The 23,485-nt window shown below is 33.7% G+C and overlaps 1 protein-coding gene across 12 annotated transcripts in view; it reads right to left on the bottom strand.

Moving 5' to 3' along the window:
• Positions 1–23,485, bottom strand: part of Mef2a (myocyte enhancer factor 2A) — a 146,411-nt gene that overhangs the window by 9,390 nt on the left and 113,536 nt on the right. For 9 of the 12 annotated variants that reach the window (XM_076851411.2, XM_076851416.2, XM_076851409.2 and 6 more), the window contains 3 exons: positions 14,980–15,167; positions 4,283–4,306; positions 780–906 (listed from right to left, as the gene is read on the bottom strand). In XM_076851411.2, coding sequence (XP_076707526.2) covers positions 780–906; positions 4,283–4,306; positions 14,980–15,167 — 339 coding nt within the window. The remainder of the gene's footprint in view (positions 1–779; positions 907–4,282; positions 4,307–14,979; positions 15,168–23,485) is intronic. The other 3 variants (XM_076851420.2, XM_076851419.2, XM_076851418.2) reach the window with 1 other exon arrangement.

Below are 23,485 nucleotides of genomic sequence, written 5' to 3'. Positions count from 1 at the left end.
TAAACAACAGGTGTTTGGCTCAGCTGGGGAGAAAGTAACACTACATGCACTTTCTCCCCTCCTTAAAATAGCAAATCTAAATGAAAGCTGCTGCAGACCAGGTTTTCCATATAGCTTGCCTGGCTAAAAGCACCCTTCCCATCACTGTGATATTCTTGAACTTTTCTAACAGACTCCCAAATTAGGGTATTTTAAGATGAAATGTCCAAATAAACACAAATGAGTGAAAAGCTCCTCTCAGTGGCTGTGAGGAGAAATGATAAATGACCTTGTTTTGCCCCTTAGGCACAAATGACACAGACCAAACTAGTGGTTACAGGCTTGCAGGCTACAGCTAAGCACCTGCCACATCCCCAAAGGGATTGATGGTCTTCCCAAAGCAGTTTAACAGCATGAAGGCAAACATCTAATTTTAAAAGCCTGGAAGCGAGAGATTCTGTAGCAAGAAACTACATAAAAAAATATCTGGGCATCAGGTGGCTATTACCTGCTCCTTGGCTGGATGCTTACCACATTTTCATAATAGCTCTTTGTTGTTGTTTTTTTTTTTTGTCAGAGGCAAGTAAAAATTCACATTGGAGAAATAACGTAATTTATTCAGCTCATTTTACTATCAATGTATTTTCTGTGACTTTTTCAAGACTAGCATTTTAAAAACAATATCAAAATCTGAATCTAAAAAAGCAGGGATAAATTTATTTCAGCAAATATACTTTTTAAAAAATCACAAGCACACGTGGATCACAAAACAAAAGCAAAGAAAGGGCACAGAAACTCACCAGTGTTGTAGGCTGTTGGCATTGCTGAGTACACAAGTCCCTGTGGAGGCAAGCTTGGGGTTGTCACAGACACGACTGGGGTAGCAAGAGGTTGAGTGGCTTGAGAACTGCTTATCCTCTGGGTATTCTGTGACAGATGAGAAAAAAAAGTGTTATTATGTGGTATTTATGTTCATATTTCATATTTTAAAAATAACTTTCAATTTAAATGTGACACTTTTCACAGTTTTATCTGAATGTTATTTTCTAAAGCAGTGATGATATGAAAACCTTAAGGATACTAATGGGAGTAACTATATATTTAATTTTAAATGACCTATTTTTACATTAATTATTCACCTTCTCTCTCCAGTTTATTAATGCCAGAGGCATATCCTTAAAATAGAAACTTACCTTATGGGTGATAACACATTAATATGTTAGCATAATGAGAACCTGATGTCATTACAGACACTGTCAGGGTACCCAAAGTGAAATGTGTTGATTTTAAGCAGCTGATGATAGCAAAAGTCATTTGTATATTAAAAATTATAAGTTCATGAGTATGGGGATCAAAAGTACTTTTCTTTGTAGCATTTACATTTGATGTATGGTTTGAAGACATGGCTTTCTAAGTGCATCTTTCCTTCCAACTGATCCTGCAGATGACCTATTTTTTAACAGCAGATTCAGATATTTATCTCTTCAGTTTGCTAAAAGGAGATGCTCTGAGTAGAAAGTTTTTAAAGAACTGCTAAAAGGGTTGTGAATGGAGCAATATTAAATGATTGCTGACTGCTTCTACATAGTATTTTATCTACATTGGGAATGAACAAAAAAATTAACTATTAAAAAATCAAGTTAGTTTAAGGTTATTGTCTTCTATGGGTAGGAGTATGATAGCATTAGCTTCTCCCCACTGTGACTTAAAGTAATATTTTTCTGAAATCAAGGATGAGAGGAACAGAATTTAGACTCCACATTGTTACTATGTGGGAGGCCAAAGCACAACTTCAACTTATGTTTTTTATAAATGAAGTTATAATATGGCATTTGTTATTTAGGGTCTAAACCATACCAGCAAAAGTATAATTCAGTGTCTTTAGATTCTAAAGGATCAGAATGTTATTTGGTTTTGTCTATCACTATTTTCAGAAAGACACATAAGTTGCAGGCCTTTGGCTAAATCTAGGTATGTGAAAAAATGATCATTTGATAAAGTTCTAGATCTCAGTTAATCTCTTTTTAGTTCATAGTTTTTATCCTAAGTTAGAAGATGGCCACACTGTGTGTGGATGTACTGTCTGAGTGTTGGTCCTATATTTACCACATCGTAAGACTGAATTAATCATTTAACTACTTTGAACCTCTAACTTTGTCACACAGGAGTAAAGCAATCTTTGTCCGACTTTTGCCTTGCAAATGCTATTGTGACAATCAAATGAAGCAATGTTAGAAGTGCTTTGGGAACTGAAGTACTACAGACATGTTAGACAGTATCTTTAAATTATCCCAGAAATCCCCTATAATCAATCTTCTACACAGTGTTGATTTTTAAAAAAGGACGAATATATTTATTTCTCCCGTCCAGCTATTCTACTAGAGCTGTCATGAGGTAAAGCTGTTCTAGAATTGCAAGGCTTCTAAAGGACCTCTGTAGCCTGGTTCTCACCAGCTACAGTCCTTAGTACAGGTCCCAGAGTCAAAGTCACCCATGATAATATTATAGAGCTCAAACCAATTTGAACAACTTTCTAATTCTAACAGATTGTATTTCTGACTGTTTTGACTCTGACATATAAAACTCTAAATTTTGAATTAAGTTTTAAGAGTCTGAATTTGCTTAAGTTTTAAAGAGCATGAATGGCTATTGACATTTTTTGGTCATGTCTTTTTGTCTTACATTTCATGATTTCTATATTTTAAAGCCTTTGGAAGTTCATCTCTGAGATTCTGTAATTATATGTGCACTTATTTAAGGAAGGTGGAAAGTTAATGTATGATAATCGGGAATATATTTTAGTTTTGGCATCAAATTAGTATTTTAGGTTTTTGAGACAGGGACATACTTTGGACTTAATTTGTTCTCTAATATTTGGTCTGTAAGCCAAATAAAATGAAAGAATACAGTATGAGGGGTATGGTATGGGCTACCTCATCACTCTATGGTTTCATCTCTATGGCAATCTCCTGGTATGATTTCAAAGGCAGGGGATAACAATAACCTTGCCATATATTGTTTCTATCCATCAAAGCTCTTTATCTCAATGGGATTTGATTCTGAGTAAATGACCTTCACAACCACTAGAGGGCAACATAGGGCTAGATAATTCATAGAAGCATTTAGGACACTGTCATAAGTGTAAACAGGTCTAATTTAAGATGAATTATTTATGTTTGAATTATAACTTTTACTTGCTAATAAGTATTAAATCAATAAGTATTTCACCAAAAGATATTCATAATATAACCTAACATCACATTCACAACAAACTTGGGTTTCACTTAACCGACACAAAAACAAATCCAAAACTGTGAGTGATCACAATGCTAAATAAAGAACGATCTCATTTTAAGGACTGAGCATAGACAACCTTATTTAAAAAGAAAACAAACTACAAAACACAAGAGCATGCATAAACATGTAATAACAAATGCAAACAAAACCAAATGATGCCTTTACCCCATGCTCTCATGCATTCTTAACCCCTATCCGTGCTAAGAATTGAACATTTTCAAGTTTTTATTTCCCTTTAATCAGAGACAACTAATCAGCAGCTGACTTTGAATGCATATGATTACTTCTGTGTAGTTTGGGATTTAGGTCCCAAAGAAGAAACAAATCAACTGCAAGTTATTTTTATTTAAGTTTATTATCTAGAGGAAAAGCCAAGATAAAACGTTTGTTTTTTTGGGGTGGGGGTGGGGTAAGATAATAGCCGATTTTAAGAATAGAGTATCTTCTGATAGAAAAGTAAATTTGTGTATGTTCAATTACAGATATTCCTTTTAGTAAACAGGGAACCCCCTTGTGGTTCAGATTCTCTCACGCAGGATGAAATAATTCCAACTCTGAAAAAGGTGACCTCACCAAAAATGATGTAATCTTTTTGAAAGAAAGAGAAATAACACAAGACTGTGTGTTACAATCTGAGGAACTTTGAGGGTGAAGTCATTTTCTAAAAATATTTTTAATAATTTGGAGAGCTATATAAGGCATTTTGTATCTTTCCTTTAAAAATGTTTAACACTGTCCTGTGCTCATGGACAGCTGTTTTTTAAAAGCTCTATTCAATGTTCCCTCTAACCAATAAAACGAGTCAACATATACAATTTTAAATAGAAAAAAACAGAGTCTATAGTACTAGCAGATTGCTTTTGTGGTTCAAAGTGTTTGAATAGTGTTTTAATAAAAAGAAAAATATCTGTGTAACAAAGGAACATTGGTTAGATTAAAAACATTTAAGAGAATTAGTACTTTCTACATTTTTTTCAACTCCCTTCAAGCAGAAACCCGCACTCACCAACTCCAATTCCTCTTCCTCCGACTGTACTCAGCACATAAGAGGGATAAGAGAGTTAACTAAGACCAATGGCACTCAAAACAAAGTATTACTTTAGAAAAACACAGACACTAGAAGTTGTCTGTAATTCTCCAGAGATGATTACATACACAACAAATAGAAATACAAATTACTTGTTGTCTCTATACTTGAGTTCATTTTTCAAAAGACTAGAGAATTCTTTTAAATTCTCTAGGGCCCGGATTTAAAGCACTTGCACCCCACTGCCATCTCAGTCTGCTCTTACGTTGGCCTCTCTTAAAAATGACCACACTCCTGTGACATTTAAAAAGGTTGCTAATTGTGACAGCAGTCTACATTTGGAACTCTAAAGAATATACTTATATCTGAATCCTCCTATTACTACCCCACCTGGTCACACATGTCTATCTATCTCCTGCTAGATTCTGTGCTCCCTGGTAGGCAGAAATTATGGTGTGCTTTACTTTCCATAGTAGCTAACATGATGTTATGAAACAACAGGATCTCAAATATTTGTTAATAAATTTAACAGATTTTTATGCTTATTATTTGCAAATAATAGTGTACATGTGAACAAAATAATTGTAGTGGATAAAAACTCTGTGTGTGTGTGTGTGTGTGTGTGTGTGTGTGTTTATGTGTGTATATGTATATGAAAATCAGGCTGGAGAAGAAATGAACTGATATAAGCTATGAATAGGAAAGAAACAAATGAAACATATTTGTTCCTTTTCTTCTAAACATTTATAAAATATTAATATGCTTGAAACAGTTTACTCATTATTTTCTTCTCATTTTACTTGAATTGTCAACCAATTCTCTCTCAATCTGTAAAGAAGTGTCCTTGAGCATTACTAACACATGAAGCACTAATCTTGAAGCAGGTTTCTCTGCAAATGAATGGGATGAAATAGAAAAGAGGCTGATTATTTATTCTGCAAAACAATCATGTGGCCTGTAATTACTATTTCAAATATAAGTAAAATACTTTTCAGCTACTTTGTCATACATAATCATTATGCATCTCCAACTACGAGATACAGATCAAAACACTATGGCTGTGTGTGTGTGTGTAAAATATGTAGTTTTCACTTTAACCTTCAGGGATAAAGGGGTAAATAGTTTTGTGGCAAGTTTTGTAGCTCTCTGTAGAAATGCTTCATAATTTCTTTTTCACTGAAACAGCTGCTGTGGCGCATGCCTATAATCCCAGAGCTCAGAAGGCTGAGGCAAGAGGATCACAAGTTCAAAGCCAGCCTCAGCAACTTAGTGAGGCACTAAGCAGCTTAGAGAGATGCTGTCTCAAAATAAAAAATAAAAACAAGCTGGGGATGTGGCTCAGTGATTAAGTGCCTCTGAGTATAATGCCTGATAGGGAAAAATAACAAACAAAACCCAGAAATAATTTTATTAAGCAGTTTCTCAAAGTCTAAATGTAGTTTCATCTTTAAACTTTTCAGTTTACTAATAATTCTTGTAAACACATTTCTGTGCCTTAAGTGAAACCTTTTTTAAAATTTTGTATTTCTGAAAGACAGTAAGTAGTAGGTACTGCATGACCAGTTTCTTCTGAAAGGTGAGCCAAATGGCCATCCTAAATGCCATTCCTTCCCCCCAGTGACTCCTTTTGTGGACATATTTATTTGTTATGTCTATATGTATGTTGAATATTTTATTCTAAAATAATTTTAGAATTAGGGAGCAAAGAGAGTTCCCTTCAGACACCTCACTCAACATCTTCCAAGGTTAATATTCCAAAGAAACACAATGCAATTGTTGAAACTAATGTTAAAAAGACAGCACTATTTAAAGCTTTGAATTTTTCTTGGATTTCACTTTTTTTTTTTTTTTTTTTTACCTATGACCTTTTTCTGACCCAGGATCAGACCTTGGATCCCACATTCTTTTAGTTATCATGTATTTTTAGTCTCAATCTGTTCTGTAATAGTTCCTTAGTATTTCCTTGTTTTTTTTCATGACCTTGAACTTCTGGAGAATACTATTCAGTTATCTTGTAGAATGTCTCTGAACAAGGTTTGTCTTATACTTATTCATTGTTAGAAGATACAGACTAATAGAAGAATACCACGGGGATATATGACCTTCTTATTCTTAGCACCCATATTGGAAAGCATGTGTCTTTTTGTCTCATTACCAGTGAAGTTAGCATTGATCCTCTACTTAACATGGTAGCTTCTTTCAGGATTCTCCAGTATTAAATCACTATTTTTCCTTTGTAAGAAACAAATATTTATTGGGGAAGAGACATTTTGAAGCCATGTAAATACTGTGTTTCATCTTAACTTTTGCCCACTAATTGCAACTCTTATTGATTGGCCTTGCCTGAAACAATTATCATTGCTCTGTGATGTTGTAAAAGTGATTTATTATTTGTCTTGTTCTTTCTACTTATACTAATTTCTCTCTAAGGAAGAGTTGTCACTTCACTATTTATTTATTCAATCATTCACTTATATCAATAATGAACTCAATATTTGTCATCCCTTAGAATATAAATACATAGATGACTCGTAATTTTGTAATTTGTTATTTTGTTACTCAAGTGTTCTAGTTTTGAGGCTTTGGGAGTTCTTTTGGAAAGGTGTCTCCTGTGACACCCCCCCCTTTTTTTTTGTGGTGCTGGTTGAACCCAGGGCCTTGTGTATAAGAGGCAAGCATTCTATCTTTAGCCCTCCTGTGTCCTTTTGACATGCACTTATTCTTTAGTGCCTTTTGCTCATCTTGTAGTTCACATACCAGGTCTACCAATCAACCACTTCTTTAAGGAGGCCTGGTTCCCTGAATTAAAGAAATGGTGTTTAGAAAGTAAAATCTGAGTGCTAGTTATACTTATTTACTGGGTGCCATATTTCAAGGACTTCTCAGTAGACAGAACTAGAAAATATATGATACATATTAATGTGTATGTATGTAACATCTGTATTTCTATATCTATCTATATGTTTAAAAAGGTAAGCTCATACTGAAACTTTCAACTACACCCCAGAAAGGGTTTATTTCTCGCTTCCTCAACCCTTACCCCTCTTGCTTATATGTAACTTTTTGTCTAGTCAGAGAAACCTGATTCCACATATCTGCTATATTCACTATCTGTGTGTGTCTCAGATTTACTTTCTACTATGATTTACTACAATGTTTTTGTTCTCTATCCTTACAGTATCCAATCAAAACAATTTCTAAAGTTACTTAAACCAGCTTTCTTCCTCAGTTCCTTTGTTATCACACAGTCATTAATTTGTAATATACTTATTTTCATGTGTCACAGTTTACATTCCATTAGTCCTGATTTATTTGATTCCATTTGATAAAAATCACTCTTGTAATGCACAAGTTTTATGTTTTAACAAATGCAGACTCATAGCTAACACCACAATCTCACATAAAGTAGTTCCATCATCTCAAATATTCCATACTATTCCTTTGTAGTCAGCCTCTCTCATACTCCCAACCACTGAGCTGTTCTGCATTTTTTGGAATGAATGTAAGTGGAATCACACCCTAGGTATCCTTTTGGATCTGGCTTCTTTCAGTTAACAAAACTCATTTAAGATTTATCTATTGTTGTGCCTTTCTTTTTATTGCTGAGTAGTAGTCCTTTGGATGAAACCAAAGTGCGTATATCCACTCATCTGTTGAAGGAAATATGGGTTATTCTCAGTTTTTCTCAATTATGAAAAAAATACAGGTTATTACATAAGCATAGTTTTAAGTTCACTTGGATTTACCTATGGAGTGGGATTGCTGGGTTATATAGCAAATATATATTTAACTTCATAAAGAACTACCAAATTCTTTTCCAAAGCGGTTCTATCATTTTGCACTCCAAGAAGGAATTTAGGAGAGTTCTTATCACTCTGCATTTCCAACAGCATTTTTAGTTTTATAATTTTAGCCATTCTAACAAGTGGTTTTAATTTTTGTTTCCCTAATGCCTAATGGTATTAAGCACATGTTTATTTGTCATCTATATACCTTCTTTTGAAATATCTGTTAAGATTTTGTTGATGGGGGTGTAGCTTAGTGGTACTGAGCTTGCTTAGCATGCACAATTCTGGGTTTGATCACCAGCACTGTGGAAAAAGAGATCTTGTGCCCATTTAAAAAATTGGGTTGTATATTTTCCATTGCTGAGTTTTAAGAGTGCATTATACACACAAGCCCTTTATTTGGACATGTGATTTATAAATATTTTCTCTTAATTTGTAGGTTGTGCTTTTATTTTTTGAACAGTGCCATTCACAGAGCAAAACTTAAATTCTCACAAATTCTGATATATCCATTTTTTACTTTATGGATCATTCTTTTGCTGTTTATGGGTTTGTCCCATAATTTTTAGTTTCATGCATTAAATTTGGGTCAATGATCCATTTTGAATCTTTTTTTTTTTTTTTAGGCATGTGCCAAGTTTTTTTTTTCTTTGCATCTGGATATTGAAGTATTCCAATGCCATTAGCTGTAATGACTATTTTTTCTCCACCGAACTGTCTTACTATCTTTGCCATAAAACAGCTGAATGTATATTCACACAGGTCTCTACTGTCCACTTATCTATGTACCCAGTTTTTTGCCAACACCACACATTCTGAATTACTACAGCTTTACAGATGGTCTTAAAACCACGAAGTGTCTTATTTTCTTCTTTTTAAAAATTGTTTTGGCTGTTATAGTTCTGTTGCCTTTCCAAAAATATTTCAGAACTAGCTCACTGGTTTCTAAAAAAAAAAAAAAAAAAAAAAAAAAAAATTTCTTGTGATCTTGATTGGGATTGTGTTTAATTAATAGACAATATGGGAAGAATTGACATCTTAACAATACTGAGTTTTCTAATCCATTAATATGATTTATTAATTTAGGTTGTGTTTTTTAGTTTTCAGACTGCATATATTTTGTTACATTTGTACTTACCCATTTCCTTCCCTTTTGGGGGAGTGGGGTGCTATTTTAAACTTTGAATTTCAATTTTTCACTGGTGGTTTAAGAATACAATAGACTTCTGTATACTGGCTTTGTACCGTATGACCTTGCTGAACTCACTGACTGGTCTCAGATTTTTTCTGTATGTTCTTCATGCTTTTCTATATCAAAAACTGTATCTTCAGATGATTCAATTTCTTCTTTCCTAGTATGTATGCACTGTATTTAATTTTCTTGCTTAACTATACTAGCTAAGACTTCAGTGGTGATAAAAAAAATCACTGCCTATATCTTTAATACTAACAAAAGACTAACCACCTTCCCCCTACTAGTGTTACTTGTTAAGATTTCAGCAGATGCTCTTTATTAGGTTAAGGTCCCTTCTAGTTTGCTGAGTTGTGTTCATTTAATATCATGAATAAATGTCATATCCTGTAACATGGTGGGTTATACTGATTAACTTTCAAATATAGAAATCACCCTTGCATTCATGAGATGAAACCCACTTAATCTTGATATATTACCCTTTTATATGTTGCTGAATTTATTTACTAACATCTTTTTGACTTATGTCTAGAGTTCATGAGGGAAACTGGTCTGTAGTTCCTTTTCTTATATTACCTTAATTCTGGTTTTGTATTAAGGTAATGCTGGCTTTAAAATGAGTTAGGAAGTATGTCTGCCTCTTCTGCTTTTTCTGAAAGAGATTGTTTGGGATTGGTATTATGTCTTCCTCAAAAGTGTGGTAGAATTTGCTAGCAAAACTGAATTGGTTTAAAAATTTTCTCCTTTATAAGGCTTTAAAATTAGCACTTCAATTGCTTTACAAATATTTAGCATTCAGGTTAACTATTTCTTTATTGTTGCACTTAGTAATTCCTTGATAGTTTGTATTTTTCAAGCAATTTGCCCTTTTAATCCAAACTATCAAATTAATCAGAACACAGTTGTTTGTAGTATTTTCTTATCTACTAGTATCTTTGGGGTGAGGTACCCTTTTTCATTCTCAACATTGATAACCTGGTCTTTTTTTCTTTGATCAGCATCACTTAAGACTTACCAATTGAAATTTTGAAAGAAAAAAAAAAAACTTCCATTTTTTGGTTTGATTACTTTCCTCTACTGCTTTCTTGGCTTAAATTTTATTGATTTCCACTCTATTTTTTTTCCATTCAGCTTGCTTTGGATTAGGTTTGTTCTTCTTTCTCAAGATTCTTAAAGTTAAAAGCTTAGATTGCTGACTTGGGACCTTTCTTCTTTTCTAACATATGCATTTAACACTATAAATTTTCTGCCTGTATTACTCTATCTTAATCCTCAAAATTTTGATTTGTTATACTTTCATTCAGCATATACAATTGTAAAATTCCCTAGAGATTACCTGTGGCCCACAGGTTATTTAAAAGTGTATTAACTGGTGCCAAGGATATAGCTCCAAACAGGCAGAGTACTTACGTAGCATGCAAAAGGTCCAGTGTTCAATCCCCAGCACAGCAGGGCAGGGGGAGTATATTTTTTAAGTATGTGGATATTTTCCTATTGTCTTTTTGTTATTGGTTTCCTGTTTTATTTCATTAGAGCCAGAAAATATAATAGGTATGAATTCAATTCTTCAAAATTGCTAAGGTAGGTTTTATGGCACAGGATGATCTATCTTGGTGAATGTTTTACATATACATGAGAAAAGCATGTGTCCTGCTGCTGTTGAGTGTTTTATAAACAAAACACTGTTTTAGGCTAGGCTGGCTGAGTGATGTTCAGCGATGCTGGCTGAGTGATACTGAGAGAAGAATTTTGAAGACTACAACTGCCATTGTGCATTTTTCCATTTCATGCTTTGATTCTATCAGTTTTCACTTTACATATTTTGGAGGTCTGAGGTGTTATTTCTTGAAAAACGAACTATGTAATGTTTCTCTTTCCCTGACAATATTCGTTGTTGTAAATCTACACTGTCAGAAATCACTATGATTACTTCAGCTTTCTTTTGGTTATTATTTGCATAGTATATTTTTATCCATCCATTTATGTCTTTAAAATGGGTTTCTTATATATTGTTTGGCCTTGCCTTTTTCAAAAAACAAATCTGACAGTCTGTCTTTGATGTATTCTGACCACATTGAATGGTTGGATTAAAATCTACCATCTTGCTTTTTAAAATTTTGTGCTGTTCTTTAACTATCAGAGGATTTTTCATAATTATACTTACTCTCCTCTATTTACTCATTATTTAACTTCTTTAAATTTCTTTTTTCTGTAGATACTCTAAGGTTTACAATATACATAGTTAATCAGAGTTCACCTTCAAATAACATTTTGTATGTTATGTGTAGAATAAGGACATACAACAGTGTATATCCAATTCCTCCCTCCCATCCTTTGTTGTTATATATTTTATTTTTACATATGCTATAGACAGAAAATATACTGCCAACATATTTACTTTATAAAATCAGCTGCCTCTTAGAGCAATTAAAAAGAAGAAAACACTAATAATAATTGTCCAGTAAAATGAACCAGGGTTCCTTAGAGAAATGCCTGACTTTAAGACTAGCCCAGGAAATACATGAGATGAGCCTAGTAGTTCCAGAAAGTAAAAATGTACCCTCCCTCCACCCGCCGTCAAAACCAAAACAAAACAAGCAAAAAATTCCACAAGGATAAGCGTATATCAAAGGGACAAAGGAAAGAAGTGAACAACTCCCAAAAGTTAAAGCTAGAACAGTTTAGGAAAAAAAAGAAAGTGGTATTTCATTATAACCCAAAATTTAAAACAAATGTTTATGAGTCAAGTCATATTTAGATAAATAAGTGTTTAAATAAATGAGAAAGATCAGATAAGTCTATACCTAAGAACCTAAATAATTTATGTAGATACTCCTCCTTCAGGGAGGTAGATAGTCTTAATTCCCATTCCTTAAGCTGGGCTGCATATAGTGATCTCCTTCCAAAAACTACAGTATGGAAAGGGGAAAACAAGGAGGTAAAACAGAAAACTTGTTAAACACTTACATTAGCCTGGTAACCAAGTTAACAGTAGCAATTAGTCAGTACATAGTATTCACCCTGGACACAGTATGATGACAATGGCACCTTAATTACATGGCATTCTTTCCTAAAACCAATAATCCCTGTCTAATCATGATAAAAACATCAGACAAATCTCAACTGAGACACATCCTACAAAATATGTAACCAGTGTTCCTCAAAAACATTAGATAATAATACTATATCAACATTAGTTCATTAGTTTTAATAAATGTACCATACTAATATAAATTAAGAAGAAATTTGACACAGTATGAGCAAATGTTCTATACTATCTTTATAATCTTTCTATAAATCTAAAACTGAAAATAGAAGATTTATATAAGAAGTAGGGGAAAAGTGATTTATCTTTGCTTATTCCATTTCCACTGTTCTTCATTTCTTTGTGTAGAATCAAGTTTTTGCTGACATAACATTCTTTCTACAGAAGGACTTTAACATTTCTTGTAGAGTAGATTTGCTGGCAATAAATTCTCATGATTTTTGTTTAAGAAAGTATTTTAATCGTATTTTTGTAAAACGATTTTGCTAGGTATAGATTCTGGGTTAAGAGTTTTTCTTTGTTCTGTGTATAATATGTCTCTTTTCTCTGGCTGTCTTTGATTTTTCTTGCCTTTTGCTTTTAGCAACCTAAATATATGTGTGTATATGTGTGGGTATTGATAGCATTCACCCTACTTTGTTATTATTCCTGCTGTTCTTTTTTTTTGAGGGGGAATTCCAATTACAAATTCCACAGTTCTAGGATACTTTGTTCTGTGTTTGGTTTTGTTTTGATTTTTCTTTGAATTTCAGTATAGATAATTCCTATTGACTTATAGACAATGCAATTCCTTCAAATGGGCCTGTAGTAATAGGTATTAATTAATTTTCTTAGAAATTGAACAGTGTTTGATCTTTACTGTTGCTATCAATACTTTCAAGTGTTTCTACCACAGGCTCAAATCCCTCTGCAGGTGGGTCCTGGCTTACCCAGTTTATTACCCTGATTGTCCCATTATGTTTTAAGCTATCACCTCTCTAATGTGCTACAGGTTGTGGCCTTCTCAGTCATATAGCCACTCTCATGGCACTGCTGTGCACCTAACCTGTCTTCCTGCTCCTCCATCATAGACTGAGATAGCTTTCCTTTTCTATTTCCCCAGATACAATGGGATTTCTCCAGTGCCCTAAGAGTCACACTGTTGTTTACTTCCTCACAGAGGTTTTGTTTCATGGAAGAAAAAGGATAGAAAGATTCAAACAAATGTTTTGGCTCCTAATATAGTAGCCACTCTCCCCCTTTTCTCTCCTTCAAGGGAGGCTTTTCCAGGACATTCCTGATTTTTCATATGGAGTATTCAATGGGGCTCATGATGGAAAAGACTATAAGACAAGACAGATTAACCCTACTTTGTGAACCCAAATGTTTCAAATAGCCCTGCCAGTGCACACCTGGTCTCTAGTAATTCACTAACCATCCTAGTTTAACTCCTGTCATTGTGACCTGCCCAGTGCCCCAATGTCCTCTCTCTCCCCATAGCATCTGTCTTTCCCTAAGCTTCAGGCCAGCTGACTGCCCTGAAATCTTTGCACTATAATGGATTCAAGGAAAACTGTGAATCTGCTGTACGTTCAAGTTTTTTGTTTGTTTGTTTTTTCATTATAAAGTTCAGAGTGTTACAGCTTTCAGCTTTCTGTACACCCAAATAAAAAAGTACTTCTTTGATTTTTGACTTGGGTAGAGTACAAGACTAAGTCTCAAAAGTCCTGGCATTTTTAGCTCAGTTTTCGCATCTTTCCTTATTCATAAGGTCTAATTGAGAATCAGATGAGAGAATGCATATATAATGTTTTGTAATCTACAAAAACAAATATAGAATTATTATCTAAGCCTGATAGCCTCACTTTCACTTAGCAAAAACATAAAAGGCATGTTTACCAGCTGCACCTAGTAAAGAACACTTGGCACATCACTTAGTATGCTAATATTCAAGCAGTTGTTACACTAAAAATTGCTTTAAACCTGGCATATGTTTTCTAACTTTTTTCTACAAGAAGCTAAGGGGGATAAATATATTCTTTTGCTCCATGACAAACACAGACATGGGATTAAAAAGCAAATGAGGCTAGAACTCTAAAGTTCTAAAGATACTGTCAAGAAGTTGGGGGCGGTATTGCATTCTTTACAGAGTTAAATAGAAAGGTTATTTGAGAAGGAATAAGCAAAAAATTATTTGGAGAGTAGCTCATCTAAAGTTTGTATGAATAAACTATTTTATAATAGTTCTCTCTGGTATGTAGAATTTCTAACAAATAATTTAATGTTTCTTTCTCAGAAAAGAATATAATAAATTACTGAAAGATTCAAAGTACAGAGAAGAAATAAATCATAATTAACTTATGAATTTGGGAATGAGATCTCTAAGCAAAGATTTTAGCCTGGTAAAATTAGAACTAACATAATAACTTCTCCATAGTTAGCTTTAATTTCAAATAAACACTAAGAAAATTTATTTCTTATTTTTCCATAATGTAATTTTTGTGCATTTCAAATAGAATTGTCTCTTCAAATACTAATTTTGAATACAAATATATATCAAAAAAGTTTTGTGGGCTGTAAAGACATACAGAAAATTCTAAAGGCAGATACAGACTGACTATGTATAAAATGTGTGTTGTAAAGAATAAAGCTGAAGAGAGGTTCAACTTACGAGTGGAGGCATCATGCCCTTGCTTGAAGGTGGGATGACAACTCGAAGATCTGGTTTCCGACTATTCATTCCAAGATTGCCACCACCTGGTGGAGGGGGAGACTTTGTAGGCATGACTTTGCCTAAACTATTTGCACCAGTATTTCCAATCATATTTGGAGAAGCTCTTGAGTTTAGAAATCCATTCCCTGGAAAATTTATTAATGTGAAAAGAGTCATTAAAATACTTTGTCATAAATACAAAGCACATTTCCCCAGTCTGAGTTGCAAATGGATTTAATAAAACTCACTAGGGTAACTAACCAGGTATCCTTCAATATTTTAAAAATAAGTAAACAAGTTAGTCAACCAAAGTCTCAAACACTTATATTATAAAACTGAACACTAACGCCACATCTATGAGAAGCACTTAAAATACAACACACATTCCTAATATGTCATCTCATATTGGGGACTACAATAATGGAGACAGTGTTTTAAAAAATGACTGTGCTTTCATTCTTATGACACAAAAGTACCCCTATACTAGATTCTAGGTACTACACTAGGTTTCAGGCAACTCCTTAACTACAGATTACTTAGCACTCAGCTTTAATGCCTCATTTCCACCAAGAACTTCTTTTAGTAGCTCTACTTTTCCCTGTTCTGTTTCTTCAGCTTACATTAATGTCCGTACTAAATAATTTGGTTTATCTAATTTTAATCATCTTATTCCTACCTTTTAACATTCCCTAATAGAAGTGTCAATCTCCCTTAGGTGAAATAAGAAAACAGGTACATTGTGGTACATGTTCTGTGCACACAGAACTTTTGGTCACCAACTGAGATATAAATGTATTTGGTTTCATAAACATTCTAGATATTCTAGTCCCTTCTGTGTGTAGTAGTCTATGGATTGGGTGGGGATGACTCCACACCTCAAGCCTCATCCCCTTGTCACAAATTGGCTGGATGATAAGACATTTGACTTGGGTCCAAGGCAATGAATATAAAACATTCTTCACCACAGTGACTGAGTTCAGGAATATTCCAACAAATATTTCCAAGGAAGCATATTATTCTTAAGTCATTTTGAGATTTAGAAGAAAGGCAAAATGAGAAAAAAACTTGATAAAGAAAAGAGAATACCAAAGAAAGGAAGTTAAAGCTCTTTAAAATTAAACTATGTTTGCAGTTTGTATCACTTAGAAGTTAATAACAGATATCAATGCCATTTAAGCCTAAGGGTAGCTTTCTATGAGTTGCAACTGATACTATACTATTAGAATTATCTACTATTCATCAGCTAAAAAACAAGTATATAAAAACATGTAATGAATGTTCGTTTATAAAAGAAACTATGTATCATATGGTATTTAGATTTCTAAGTTTATTGCAAATAAACCAGTGAATAATAGAAAACATTATACAATTAATTTGTAAAAATATCTTATGAAAACTGAATTACTAGACATAAAATAGTGTTAACTGTTCATACAAAATTAATTTTGTTTCAATTTTTTTAAAGACCAGCAATTTTAAAAACAAAACGTAAAAACTATAGGTTTACCACAAACAGCATTTGTTTTTAGTAATAAAAGAAGTTTTTTTCGATAAATATGGTAATATTATTCTAATTTGAAAAATTCTGAGTAAGCCTTTTCTATTTTGGCACATAGAGGTTAACTTAAAAGCACTGTACAAAATAAATTTATAATTAACAATTTTATTCCTAGTGTGTACTACAGAGCTGACCAAGAACAAAATATTCAGAATTCTTAACTAGAATTCTGAAGGGCTGAAGAAGATTTAAGCTCTCTGGGTAGAGCTCAGAATTCACATGTTATCAATATCTGCAACCATGTAAAAATGGTTCAACCTCTATTGTATGTAAAGTACTGTTGGGAGGGCAAAAGAAGCAAAACAAAAAAGCCTTCATGGTCTTCAAGTAACTTTTCCTCTAGTTAGCAAGAACACACTGCAGAGATATGAATATATCAAATTTATACTTAAAGTATGGGCAAAGGTAATGAAACTAAGGATAACCACATAAAACTTACAAGAAAACAGGAAGTATGCACTGGTCTCAAGTATGTAGGCATAATTAGGGAAGCCTTTGTAGGACTAACCTCTGAGTAATTTGAAAAGACAGAAGAATGAGAGAAGAAAACAGAAGGGACGCCTAATGGATAAATGTGAAAAAAAATGATAGGCTCAAGGCATAAATGAATAGGTGTAAGCAATCGCAGGTAAGACAGCCTAGAAAACCCATGGCTCCAGGGACAATCAAAAGGAAAGGGTAGCTATATTTGTTCTACTGCTTTCTAGCCATTATAAAGAAAAAGAGAAAACTTGAAAATTCACTAAAAATAAGTACATAATAGATATGTTACACACACACACCTCTTTTACTAACATATATGGAAGGACTAACCAAAACTGAATGTCTGCTGTGTACTTAACCCTGATCTAAAATTCTTCCTAATACTCTATCCTGAGAAGATTGAACTCTAGAGAAATGAAATGATACTTAGATAATTTTGATTCTCCCGATGTTTCTTAAATAGAAAAGAAGCACGATAATTTAAAACCACTTAAGCCATGTGCAATGGTGCACACCTGAAATCCCAGCAACTCGGGAGGCTAAGGCAGAAGGATCAAAAGTTCAAAGGCAGCCTCAGGAGATTAGTGAAGTATGTAACAACTCAGTGAGAGCCTGTCTCTAAATAAAATATTAAAAAAGGGTGGCTTAGTGGTTAAGCACCCTGGGTTCAATCCCTGGAATAAATAAACAAATGAATAAACAAAGAAGCCAACAAGCCACTTAAAATTCATACTGTAAACCATGTGGGGTAGCACATGCATATAATCCCAGTGGCTTAAGAGGCTAAGGCAGGAGGATCATAAATTCAAGGCTAGCCTCAACAACTTAGCAAGACCTTAAGCAACTTAGTGAGACCCTCTCTCAAAATAAAAAATAAAATGGGCTGGAGATGTGGCTTAGTGGTTAAATGCCTCTGGGTTCAATCCTTGGTACCAAAAAAATAAAAAATAAAAATATACTGTACTTAGCAGATTATAAAGCACTTTCAAAGACAATAATAATAAAGAGGTCAACTGATAAACAGACATATGAATTCTAAAATTTGGAAAACTATTACTAGAAAGAGATGGATTAAGAGAGTTTATAAATATAACTTTCTGAAGAAAACGAAGGCTTTAATGTACTTTTGGGGGGGGGCAGGGGATACTGGGAATTAAACCCAGGAATGCTTTACCACCCAAGCCCTTTTTACTTTTTAACTTGAGACAGGGTCTCACTAAGGTGCTTAGAGCCTCCATAAGTTGTTGAGGCTGGACATCACCACACCTGGCTCTTCTTATATTTAGTTTGAAAAAGATACACTATTTAGGTGAGTTATTTGAGAATTAAAAATTTAACGTTTTGCTAATGTGATATAATCAACTTTGTTGAATCCTAATCACTAAATTTCATGCTTTAGTTCTGAAAGCCTGGGGGCAAAGAAAAGAAATGCTAAGTAGGGCACCTAGGAATGGTTGCTTCTCTCTAGCAGGTGTCATTCATTCCGAATTTCAGGGTTCCAGATGTTATTTAGTTCTTTTCCTCCTTTTCACCTAATTCCTTTTGTTTTTTTCTGAAACTTCTTACAAAGTGACCTACAAGTTTTAATTCATATGTCTGATTTAATTTTGCTGTGAGAACTGGTATTTCAGTAAACCCTATGAGCCTACTTCATGAATTGTTTCCATTATCTTGAAAGGGTTTGTATAAAATCTGGGCTGAATCTCTTTTCCACAACCCACAGAGCAATTTCCTGCATCCTTCAGAAAGCTGAGTTGGGCAGAAGTAACTGCTAAGTCAGACATCTGGACAACACAAATGTTTCTCAAATAATTTTATTCAAAATGAGACGTTTTAATAGAAGTGGTATTGCACAGTAATACAAGAATTAACAGTTTCTCTTAATATATAATGGCATGAATATTTTCTGTATCTGATATCTAGAATATTTGATTTGCATATTCTTCAAATATGAAGAATAAAAGCAGTATTTCCTCTCAAAGACATTATATGATTTAAATACAGAATTTAAAAGAACATATCATCAAGAAGCATGAATACTATTTTCCATTGTGGAGTCTAAAATGCTTTTGGAGGGTTTTAAACCTGGGAGACTTTTGCCTCTGAGATGTATCCGCAGAACTTTTTTTCCTCAAATTTTAAAAGTTTTGAGACAGTGTCTTGCCAAATTGCCCAGGCTGGTCTCACACTTGGGATCCTCCTGCCACCACACCTGGCTATGATGTTTTTTATATGGTACCATAGTAACTCATAAGAATTGAGTTGTAAGAAGGAAAGGGGATCTAAGTGTGAAGTCAGGAGTCTGCAGCAGATAATGACTGCAAAATGATGTAAGTTTTTGGTAACTTGCCAGGCTAAAGCTAAGATAATTTCATATGTACTATTTGTTATTTTGTAGAGTGGTATAATAACTTATATGCCTTTTTACCTCCAATTTTATGAAAAAATGAATATACTGTTGAGATAGACTTGTACAGCAGATACTTTCAGTAAATAACTCATCTTGCTACAACTTATAAATTTAGGAATTAAAGTGTTTACTATAGTTGACACTACTATAAGCCTAATTTAATGTGATTGTTGTTAAAATGTGTTTTAAGTTATCATGGTAATTTACTACTCTAATAAAAATGTGAAAAAAATGCTCTTGAGCAAGCTGCATACCTATGCTCCAGAAACTTAACAGATCTATTTTCTCTTTTTAAATATATTTTTTAGTTGTTGATGGACCTTTATTTTATTCATTTATTTATTTGTGGTGCTGAGGATTAAACCCAATGCCTCACACATGTAGGCAAGTGTTCTACCACTAAGCCACAAACCCAGCCCCAATAGATCTAATTTCAATTATAGTTTCCAGATGTTAGGTAGGTTATCCAATTATCAATCTGGCTCATATTTCAGAATGTAAATATTCATGTCAGCTTAAATAATGCATATTCAAGTGGCTGGAAAATATTCTGTGTCCTTAATACTACTCATTCAGGGCTAAACTCTAGACAGTAATGTCATTAATGTTTTGCTGTGAATACATTAATTGATAAGCAAAACTTCGAAGCATTCTGAAAAAATTCTACACAGCAACGTGCAAAACTTGATTTTATCATACGTGATGAACATTCCATAAAATTTGACAAACATGCATCAGATTATTCAACAAATCAGCAAAAATGTATTTTTAAAGTTTTCAAATTGTATTATTCATATAAAGAATTGTTTGAGGTTTCTGGAACTAAAGAAAAGACCACAGGTTTTGAAATAATTGATGACCCCATTCACTTAATTTGATGAAAAGTCCTATATGATGGACAACACGAATCTCTATCCATTAGAAATTTGAAATAGAAAACATACAATGCTCATGGAATCCTACTTGAATACTATCGTCTCCCTCTTCACCTCTCCTGGGAAGTAGCCCTAAAGAAGCAACATTACGGGCTGGGATTGTGACTCAGCTATAGAGCATTCGCCTAGCATGTGTGACGCCCTGGGTTTGATCCTCAGCACCACATAAAAATAAAAGTAAATAAACGAATAAATAAGTAGATAAATAAAGAGACTTCATCTTTCTCATTCAGAGAATTCGTGCAACACTCTACCACTGAGGTACATCCCCAAATTTCTATTCTAAAATTTCTCATAAGTATATCATTTGTATTGCATGTGAATTCTGTAGAACTTTCTGAATCTGAGGGGTTTTTTTGGGGAGAGGACTGGTTTTGGATAATACTAATCACTATTTCAAATACTACTTTTGCCCAAGTTTCTCTGGTTTTTCGCTTCCTAGAACTACAACTTAATGTATATTGGGCTTTTTCATTGTATCCTTTCAGTCTTATTCTCCTCGATTTTTCATCTTTTCATGTCTCAAAAATTCTAATTATTTCCTGTTTTTTCTTTTAGTTTATTAACTCTACTATTTGCTTTGTTCAATGTTACAAGACTGGTCTGTTCAGTTCTTAAAACATGGTATTTTTTGTTCTAAAATTTCCATTTTTAAAAATAAGTTCTCAGTTCTCTGTCTAAATTCTCAATATTTTCTTTATCTTCGCCTAATAACTCCAAATTCAGGAGCCTGATTCTACTGTTCTTTTTCCCTACAGGTTTTCATTTATGTTTTATGCTTCTGAGTGTGCCTAGTTAGTTTTGCTTATGTGTCAAGAGAAATAATAAGGCCTGGGATAGTGGCTTTATTCTTCTATAGCTTATTTGCCTTCTCAGGCATTTTTGGGGCTCCTAACAGTAAACTACCATAAATGAATTGAAGAAGTGGGATGGTGCAAATATCAGATACTGCTGCAAGGAGGAAGATATTAGGCTCTACCAATTTTGGTAGGCACTGAACTTATAGTTTTGCTGTGGGGAGGGTCATAAGGGAAAATGTACACAAAAGAGATATGGGATACAAACAATTAAAATTGTGTCCAAAAGAAAAAAGCCACATTGCAGTCTTAATGTATAATTGATAAGACTTTCATGTATGTTCTCATATAAGAGATAAGACCTACAACAGGTTTTATCTGTTTAAATTCCATTAAGACAATTTAAAACAGTACAGGTATAATTAGGCATTAATTCCTACATTAAAGTCATTATACATTTTGTAACTTGTCTCACTCAATAATATGTGTTTATTTCTCTCTTATTTTAAAAGTAATTTAGTCACCCATCTAATTTTCTTAAGGTAGAGGCTCCTCATATTCTTGTGGAATAAATATTTGACAGTATTTCCTATAAGTGATCTGTTTTCAGATGTTTCCAGGACACACAATATCTATGGAGGGAGTAAATTCCTACCTTGCTTTCAGATAACAATGACAAATGTCACTAGCACATATTAACAAGAAGACTTAGTATAAAGAAAATCCAAAGGGCTACACTTATTCTTGTAACTTTTTGACATATATACTATGTTTTTATGATATTAAGATCATAATGTATTTTTATCAGCATGTCAGGGGTGGGCAGACACATTTATGACATGTGTTTAAACTGCTAGTGATCTTAGGTGGAGCCCCACAAGTAAAATAATCTATTCAGCTGCAACTATGCTAAAGGTCAATGTCCTACATGTGACCACCAAAGCAAATCCTTGAGACAGATCTCTCAGTTCTCCTTCCATCTCTGTAAGTAGGCCCACCATTTCTTTGCATTCCAATCTTTCTAAAACCATTTTAATCTGTTGTAAGAAAAAAGCAGGTCACTAACAGTCTAACTTTGGTGAGGACAGAAGATATAGAAAGCTTCTTCTTAAGAAACTATTTCAATGTAGATGTCACACTAAGGCAATCTAATCTGTTTTGTTTTTAATTTGTTCTTTCTAGATATAAATGACAGTAAAGTGTATTTGGACATACTATACATGCATAGAATAAATACAATTTGTTCCAATTAGGATCCCATTATTGTGGTTATACATAATGTGGCATTACACTGGTTGTGTATTCATGTAAGGACAGGAAGATTATGTCCAATTTATCCTACTGTCTTTCCTATTCTCATACCCCATCCCTTCTCTTTGTTCCCCTTTGTCTAACCCAACAAGCTTCTATTCTTCCCCTTCCTTCTTGTGGGGTAGCATTCACATATCAGAGAGAACATTCTGCCTTTGATTTTTTGGGACTGGCTTATTTCATTTAGTATGATATTCTCCAGTTTCATCCATTTACTGGCAAATGCCATAATTTCATTATTTATGACTAATATTCCATTGTGTGTATGTGTGTGTGTACATCACATTTTCTTTATCCATTCAAAATCCATATGTAATAGAATGAAATTGAACCCATACCTCCCCCCTTGCACAAAACTCAACTCAAAGTGGATCAAGGACCTAGGCATTAGACCAGAGACCCAGTGCCTACAAGAAAAAAAAGTAGGCCCAACTCTCCAGCATGTCAGCTCAGGAACCAACTTCCTCAATAAGACTCCTAAAGTGCAAGAAGTAATTTTTTTTTTTTTTTTGGCGGGGGGGGGACGGGACTGGGGATTAAACCCAGGGGCACTTAACCATGAGCCATATCCCTAGCCCTTTTTAGTATTTTACTTAGAGACAGGGGGTCTCACTGATTTGCTTAGGGCCAACCCACTGGGATTACAGGGGTGCACCACCATGCCCAGCAAGAAGTAAAATCAAGAATCAACAAATGGGATGGTATAAAACTTTTTAAAAAGCTTTTTTACAGCAAAAGGAATCATCAAAACATGAATAAAGAGCTTGTAGAATGGGAGAAAATCTTTACCACCAGCACCTCAGATAGAGCCTTAATCTTCAGAATATACAGAGATCTCAAAAACTTAACACCAAAAAACCCCCAAATAACTAATCAATAAATGGACTAAGGAACTAAACAGGCACTTCACAAAAGAAGATACATGAACAGACAAAAAACATTAAAAAAGTTCAACATCTCTAACAATCAG

Source organism: Callospermophilus lateralis, chromosome 3, assembly GCF_048772815.1.
Source record: "Callospermophilus lateralis isolate mCalLat2 chromosome 3, mCalLat2.hap1, whole genome shotgun sequence".
NCBI classification, from domain to species: Eukaryota; Metazoa; Chordata; class Mammalia; order Rodentia; family Sciuridae; genus Callospermophilus; species Callospermophilus lateralis.
Note: the sequence above shows the minus strand (reverse complement) of the source record. Positions and strands in the feature narration are given on the sequence as shown.